The sequence below is a fragment of the Phaseolus vulgaris genome, chromosome 5, assembly GCF_051622355.1.
Source record: "Phaseolus vulgaris cultivar YP4 chromosome 5, ASM5162235v1, whole genome shotgun sequence".
Lineage (NCBI taxonomy): Eukaryota > Viridiplantae > Streptophyta > Magnoliopsida > Fabales > Fabaceae > Phaseolus > Phaseolus vulgaris.
In genome coordinates, this window is record NC_143502.1 from 19,996,806 (window position 1) to 20,005,220 (window position 8,415).

The 8,415-nt window shown below is 45.3% G+C and overlaps 1 protein-coding gene across 1 annotated transcript; it reads right to left on the minus strand.

Moving 5' to 3' along the window:
- Nucleotides 1-1,288: 1,288 nt before the first annotated feature.
- Nucleotides 1,289-2,056, minus strand: LOC137834098 (uncharacterized). The gene has a single exon (XM_068642163.2). The coding sequence runs from the start codon at nt 2,054-2,056 to the stop codon at nt 1,289-1,291; it is 768 nt and encodes a 255-aa protein (XP_068498264.2).
- Between the last annotated feature and the right edge of the window lie 6,359 nt (nt 2,057-8,415).

Consider the following 8,415-nt stretch of genomic DNA (forward strand, 5'->3'; position numbering starts at 1 on the left):
GTCTTACCATGTGCTAGTTCAGATGACTACACCTGTTCAATGTCAACTCATTCCACAAGGCGCCTATACTCAAGTAAATATATTTGTTTTGAGTTAGGTCGTCTTACCATGTGCCATCTCGGACAACCTCACCCGTTGAAATCAATTCATCTCACATGGTGTCTATACACGGGTAATCGTGATCACCCCGAATTAGGTCGTCTTACCGTGTGCCATCTTGGGTGATTACGCTATTCAATTCAAATAAACTTATCTCACACATATCTCCGAAGAAACAAATTTATTACTGGGTGACCTCATTAAAATGCCCCTTTTTAGGGAAAAATAGTGTCACCTCAAATAAAAATATAGTGTTCAAAAGAAAGAAATCCAAATCTAGGCATCTTAACTGAAATAAAATTTGAGATTTGTCACATTCCACGTCCAAGGGATGGCTCCCCCACCCAGAGTTTCCAACTTGTATGCGCTGTTTCTGAGTACCTCGACCACACGGAATGGGTCAGTCCATTCGGAGACAGCTTGTTGTTCATATGATAGAGGTGGGCTTTCCTCACGACCAAGTCGGCGACCTTGAATTGTCGAGGTTTCATTTTGATTTTGTGCCTCAATTCCACTCTTCTAGGCTTTCGAATTTATACGACATTATCACGTGCATCTTCCAGTAAATCTAAGTTCATTCTTCTTCTTTCGTTGGATTCTTCAGTGACGAAACTTTGGAATCTAGATGAATTTTCTTGTACTTCCACTGGTATTATCGCATCCGACCAATATATTAAATTGAATGGCGTTTCTTTTTTTGTTGATCGTGGGGTGGTGTGATAGGACCACACAATTCTTGGAATTTCTTTTGACCAATTTCCTTTTTCACCTTTTCAAGTCTCCTTTTTTCAGACCTCTCAATACAACCCTCTTGGCCAACTCGGCCTGCCCATTTGTTTTTTCGTGTTCTACCGAGGTGAAGACCTGTTATATCACAAGCTCCGTGCACAACTTTCCTAATTGTTGGCTGGAAATCTGGGTTCCATTGTCGGATACTAGGTGCCTCGAAATTTCAAAATGACATACAATGTTCTTCCATACAAAATGTTGGACTTTATGGGCAATTATTTGTGCAACCGGTTCAGCTTCAATCCACTTAGTAAAATACTTGATGGCGACGATGATGTATTTCATCTGGCGTAGGGCTAAAGGGAAAGGGCCCAAAATGTCTATTCCCCAAGTATTGAAGGGTCATGGGCTGAAAATGATCACAACTCCTCGACCGGTGCATGGCACCAGTATGCGTGCTTCAGACATTGTTCACACCGCTAGACATATTTCCCATAATCATCGTTGGCCAATAGTACCCTACTCGGATGAGTTTTAACGAGAGAGCTCGTCCATCGATGTGACTGCCACAAATACCTTTGTGAAGTTCGAACATTATCTGGGTGCATTGATATCCACTTACACAGGTGAGGAGTGGATGAGTATAACCATCACGAAATAGGTGTCCATCTATTAGGGTATACTGACCTATGTTTCTTTTGATAATTTTAGCCTCCGTGGGCTTAGAGGGAAGTAATCCATCAACAAGATACCGTCTATAAGGTGTTAACCAAGTATCTGTGGTATTGATCTGCATAACCTCAAAACGTTCATGTTTGGGAAGTTCATGAATGGTTATCCTTGGGGCTTTCAGGGTTTCCTGGATCACCGATCGATGCCTACTCCCTTTTTCTGGACTGATCTGCCAGACCTTTAGGTGGTCAACCTCGAACAGCCCCCTTGCGGTTGTCCTGGGTGATTTCAAGGTCTGTTGGATTACTGACCTTTGCCAACCTCCTTTCCCCGAGCTAGCCAATTTAGACAACAAGTACGCTCGAGAATTTTGTTCTCTGGGGACATGAATAAGGTCAAATGCAGAGAAAGCTGCTCTTAGGATCTTCACATATCTGAGGTACGAGGCTAATTGTGGGTCCTTGGCTTTATATTCGCCTGTGACTTTTCTGGTTACGAGCAACGAGTCACCTTTTGCCAGCAAGCGTTGAGCTCCCAACTCCTTTGCCAACAACATTCTGGCTATCAAGGCCTCGTACTCAACTTGGTTGTTGCTTGCCTTAAATGCAAACCTAAGAGTTTGTTCTATTAAAAGCCCATTTGGTCCCTCTAGAATGGCTCTAGCTTCGGTCCCTTATTTGGTTAGAGGACCCATCGACTAAAAGGACCCATCGGAAATCATTAGGGTCAGGCTTGAAGTCCTTGGGTGAAAGTTCTACCATGAAGTCTACATATACCTGATCTTTAATTGGTCCTCGCAGTTCGTACTATATGTCGAATTCGGACAACTCAATCGCCCACGCAACATCTGTCCTGCACTGTCGGGCTTTTGCAGAACCTTACGAATGGGTAGGTCGGTCATTACAACTACAAAACTTTGGAAGTAATGGTGAAGTCGTCGAGCTGTGAACACCACATCTAGAGCATCTTTTTCGATAGCTTGATACCACACTTCTGGTCTTTGTAGCACCTCACTTATGAAGTAGAACGACTTTTGCACCTTCTCCTACTCTTGCAAGATAACTGAGCTGATAGCCTGATCTGTTATTGAAAAGTATAGACGAATAGCAATTCCCAGGGTTGGTTTGTCGAGAACTAAAGGACTAGCCAAGTATTCCTTTAGCTTGGCGAAAGCCCTTTTGCATTCATCAGTCCATGCGAAATGATTATTTCTCTTAAGGCATTGAAAATAAGGATACCATTTTTCTCCATAGGCTGATAAAAAACGAGACAAGGTGGCCATGCGCCTGGTCATTTGTTGCACTTCCTTCACATTAGCTGGACTTCTCATTTCAATAATTGTTGCACTTTTATCGAGGTTCTTCTCTATACCTCTCTCGGTTAGCAGGAAACCAAGAAATTTCCCTGCTTTTACTTTGAACACGTATTTATCAGGATTAAGCTTCATATTATACCTTGCTATAGTGGCGAATAACTCCTTTAGGTCGGTAACATGCTGGTCTTCCCTTTCCGAGGTGACGACCATGTCATCTACATATGCTTGGACGTTATGCCCAAGCATTGGTGAAAGGATCCGATCTGTGAGTCTTTGGTAGGTCGCCCCAAAGTTTTTCAGGCCAAAAGGCATGATCTTGTAGCAATAAATGGCGACCTCGGTCATAAAAGCCGTCTTACTCTCGTCTTTCGGATGTATACGAATCTGGTTGTACCCTGAAAATGCATCTAGAAAACTCAACAAACGATAACATGAGGCGTTGTCTACCAAGGAGTCTATCTTGGTAAAGGGTAAGAGTCCTTCACACAAGCCTTATTTAATTCGGTGAAGTCGACACACATCCTCCACTTCCCATTTTAACTTTTCACCATTACCATATTTGCCAACCACTCAGGGTATTGGATTTCCCTTATATGGCCAACAACAAGGACTTTCCGAGTTTTTAGACAACCATCATAAGGCCTCAACTGGTCAGGGGATATTTGTAAATTGGAAAATGTTCCCTAAAACATTACGTCAGTTGAGCTCCCTTGATCAATTAGGACTTTGTGCACCTTTCGTCTTATAGTGATAACATATATTACTACTGGATCATCTTTATGGGGAAACATATCTTCCAGGTCGGAATTTGTGAAACAAAGGGAAGACTTGGTGGATCGGTCAGACCTCCTCATATCTAGGGACATCACTACTCGGGCATATCGTTTGCGTTTAGAGGCTGAGCTTCCACCTCCAAAGAATTCTCTTGTAATGGTGTTCAAGTTCCCAAGGATTCAAGTATCATGTGTTTGTTCCAGGGATGTGGTTTCCCCTTTTGGTTTCTCTTGGCCGACCTTGAGATATTCAGTCAATAAACCCTCTTTAACTAAATTCGCCAGCTAATAACTTAGGGCTGCATCGTTCGATGCCATGCCCATAAGCCCTATGAAAGTCAAACCGGGTATCTCTTCACGACACCAAAAACCGATCTGTCTTCTGTGGGGACTTTAACCTATCTGCCACGTCGTCCATGCCTATGAGTTCTTTGCAGGGTACTCAAAACCTAGGCCTGATCGTCATCTCCTCCTTGGCTTTTGTCTTAGACATCATTCTTGGCAACATACGGGATGTACTTCGGGTCCGTTCTTTTCTCGGTGGATGTTTCATTGCTTCTGACGGATCGATCTTGGCTATTTTCCTTGTACCTGGGCTGCTTCGACTGTGAGCTATCATTTTTTCTGAGCACGGCCTCCTCAGCCTCGATATGGGTTGTAGCTCGTTCACGCACCTCAGATAACATTTTTGTTTTATTTCTGATTAACGAATCACTGAATGGGCTTGTTGTCATCCCTTTCACGAAAGCAACGACCACCATCTCCTCATCTTGAGTTTGATGTGTTACGGAGACTACACAAAAACGATTTAAGTATTCTTTGACTGACTCCCCTTCCCTCTGTTTGACGTAAAAAAGATCCTACAGTTGTAGGGGATTGACTTTATTAGTCGGGAACTGCTCCTTAAACATTCTAGAGAACTGACGGAAAGAGGTGATGTGCCCATTCGAGGTTCCACTAAACCATTGCAAAGTTGTTCTTGTGAGTGTGCCCATGAACATCTTGCATCGCACTACATCTGACCCTCCAAAGATGATCACTTGAGCCCTGAATGCTTTTAAATGATTCTCAAGGTCTTCCACACCAGAAAAAAGGGCAATTTTGGGCGTGACATAATGGGGGCGGTATAGGTTCCTCCATGATTTGCTGAGAAAATGGCTTTGGGTCATCTCTTGATGACAAGTTTGGGGAACGTTCTCGGGTGGGATATCGTCCATGACAGTGCACGCAGTTCCATGTTGGCCTTGCACAACTCCATTGGCTTGTGCATGCTCTTCCATAGTTTTTTAGGAAGCTTCAATCTCTGCCATAAGGTGTGTATGGTTCAACCGTGTTTGCTCACGAAGGCGTTCTTTGGTCGGATGTTGGTAGTGGACTCCGAGTTGAATCGACTTTGCTTGATGTTGCTGAATCGAGAAGCTAGTGCTTTGTGACGAGGGGAGCTCCACCTGTTGATCACACTCCGACGATCAAGTCAGTGAGAACATTCAAACTATGATATCTGAATGAAACATCTATATTAGTGTAAAGTTCTCAGAAAAACTTACCTTTACCCTAGTCTCAAGCCTTTTTAGAGACTTCCCTTCAACAATTTCACCAACAAGAATATTCTGTTAAGATATGCTTCATTTTACGAGTACATGCATATTCTATCTTTAATAGTTTTTATTTACTTTGAAAATATATATGCCTAACTAATTCAGTTATTCACTACGTCATTTTACCTTAATTATTTTTTAACATGGACTGCCAGCTGATTGGGTCAACCTCACAACACATCATTAGGCTTATTTTTTGTTCCATGCTGAGCTAGGTATTTTCTAAATGGATTCGACCAACTGAGCTATCACACTAAAGTGTCCAAGATCGAGGTCTTGAGCACGATCAGTACAACTAACTTGATCCAAATTAAAAACAAAACTGTAATTAAATTTAAAAAGCAAGGTTATCACTTTTAAGTTTTAGATTTAGAGTGTTTCTCAAAATATACTCCACATTGCTTTTAGTTGGTTAAGAAATGGTTTAGTTGATAATTTCTGTAACTATCTATGGATGTAACTGTACCGACCAGGTCATCGGGTATGATGACGTGGACAAGAGAGAGGTAGGTAGTCAAGAAGTCGACATAGTCGTCGTATGTAAAGGCGGCGTGCTCTACCAGCTGAGTAAGCGGTTATCGCCAAGATGGATCATCGCCCATCGCCTACGCAAGACATCGCCTAAAGAATCAACCCGCAGGACGTAAGCATTTCACAGAGAGGGGGCCCACACGAAGGAATAACCCTAAGTTGGGCAGCGACGCTGTGGGTCCCTGCGTACAGAATAAATGATCAAGTCAAAGGGGCATGTGGTAATGCCCACGTGCTCATTGAAGGTACCCAGGGAAGGCTGCATGCATGACACGTGTCCAATTAGGGGATTCGAACAGAATGATGGCGCGATAGATACAGCACTCAAGTTAGAGCCCAAGGGGCCATGAGGTTATACATTGCACTCCAAGATAAGGGAAGTCCATGGGCCAGATACGCTATGATCCTAAAGATAGCGGCGCAAAGACCTTTTCCAAGGAACCCTAGATAATAGCAGGCAACGCAGAGGTAAACCCTAGTTTTTACTTATATATAGGGCGCAAATAAGCCCTAGAGAGGTACGTTTTTTTCAGTCCACAGTTACATGAGTTTAACCTAGTTCTCAGATAGACATACAGAGCAAAGACCCTAATTGTCCTTGACGGCGCATCCGCTGAGAGTACAAGACAATTAGGGCAACACAGTTAAATTATACAGTTTCAGTCATTGAGAAAAAGATACAGTTTCTAGTACTTTGGTGTTTCTCGCTAGCTGACTTGATCGTCGGAGTGCAAACGGCCGCGAGGGCGCCCCTTTGTTCTTCTTTTTTCAGGTACTGACAGACGAAGCAAAACGAAGGTGCCCTAGCTCGTTAAGACAAGCCACGCATAAAGACGACCCAGGTTAATCGGCCGGAGCATCTGGCGCCCACCGTGGGGCCGATATAAACATCGGTTCCACTACACAAGCTTTCAGTCCAAGATTCCAACACTCAGATAAGTTGAGAGGATCCCCGGAGAGCCATGGCCGCCCGACCAGCACGCGCTAGGAGTGAAGAGATGACCCTACAACAACTCATGGGGATGGTGCACGGGCTACAAGACGCAGTGGCAGCCTCAAAAGTAGAACAGGAACGCATGCAGGCGGACCTCACAACTTCTCAAGTGAGAAGCGAGGAACTCCACCGCACCAACGAGGAGTTACGTCATAGATGGCGTGGCAGAGACGAACCGGAGGCTGCATCCCCACCCAGGGAATTCACAACACCATTTTCACAGGCAATCCTGGAGACGGCAATTCCCAATACATTCACAGGACCCAAAGCGACCTTCACAGGGATGGAGGATCCCGAAGCGCACCTCACGGCGTTCCATACACAAATGTTGCTGGTAGGTGGTTTGGACGCTGTTAAGTGCAAGCTTTTCATGAGCACCCTGACAGGGATGGCCATGGACTGGTTCATTAGCCTCCCTGAGGGCCACGTCACGTCCTTCGCCCAACTTTCAAAACTATTTAGAGAACAGTACTTAGCCAACAGAACTCCCGCCCCAGTCTCGTACGACCTTTTCGACGTCAAGCAGTTCCAAGGTGAAACCCTAAAGGAATACATAAGCCGCTTTGGGGCACAGGTGGTGAAAGTAGGTACCAAGGAGGAACCCATGATTGTGTACGCGTTCAAGAAGGGAGTACGCCCCGGATCTTTCAGTAAGACGCTTAACCGCAGTCGCCCCAAAAATTTCGCTGAGATAAGGCGACAAGCGGTAGAACATATCGCCTCGGAAGGCGAAACGTATGAGAAATGCACAACCTCTATACCAGCGCGCCCCAAGGCACAGATACGCACACAACCTGTTTGGGTCCACCAAGCCGTTACAGAAAGGAAACACTTTGACAGGAAATGCGCTTACGAGCCACGAAGGACTCAACCTAAGAGTCGAGTAGAGGACGGGAGAGAAGCGAGCAAACCCCCAAGACACAACTTCGTGATGGAACTCAAAGATCTGATTGCGATACCTAGCATAGTCGACAGGTTGAGGCCACCGATTAAAGCTGACAAGGTGTTAGGGCCTCACAAGGAGTCGTGGTGCGAATTCCACGAAGCATTCGGGCACCATATCAACAACTGTCTAGCACTTGGCTATCAGTTGGATGAGCTCATGAAGAATGGCTTCCTGAAGGATTACTTGATGGAGAAACAGGCGGGACGACCACCAGGCTCGCAACCAGGGGGCAGTGAGGGACAACAGCATGAGGCGCCCGTCCTCGGTGAAATCCACACCATAGCTGGTGGGTTCTCGGGTGGCGGATGTACGGCGTCGCAGCGTAAGAAGTACGCTAGGTCCGTAATGTCAGTAGAAGTTTTCGAGGACCATTCGCCCGACGTGGACATCACGTTCACTAAGGGAGACCTCAGGGATGTGGTGCCGCATGACAACGATCCCATTGTGATCTCGCTCGTCACGGCGGGAAGAACGGTTCATCGGGTCTTGGTCGATCGAGGGAGCTCGGTAGACGTGATGTTCTGGCCAACCTTCGAAAGGCTACAACTATCCACAGATCAGTTGAGGCCATATGGGGGCTGTTTATACGGTTTTGCAGGCGATCAAGTCGAAGTCAGGGGATACATTGAGTTGAGAACAACGTTCACAGATGGGACCGCCTCGCGCACGGAGAAAATCAAATACCTTGTCGTGAACGCCCCTTCAGCGTATAATATCCTACTGGGAAGGCCAACACTCAATAGGATAGGAGCTGTACC

Excerpts from the sequence above, each read along its gene's own strand:
- LOC137834098 (XM_068642163.2), bottom strand. The coding sequence starts at position 2,056 with ATGTTGTTGGCAAAGGAGTTGGGAGCTCAACGCTTGCTGGCAAAAGGT.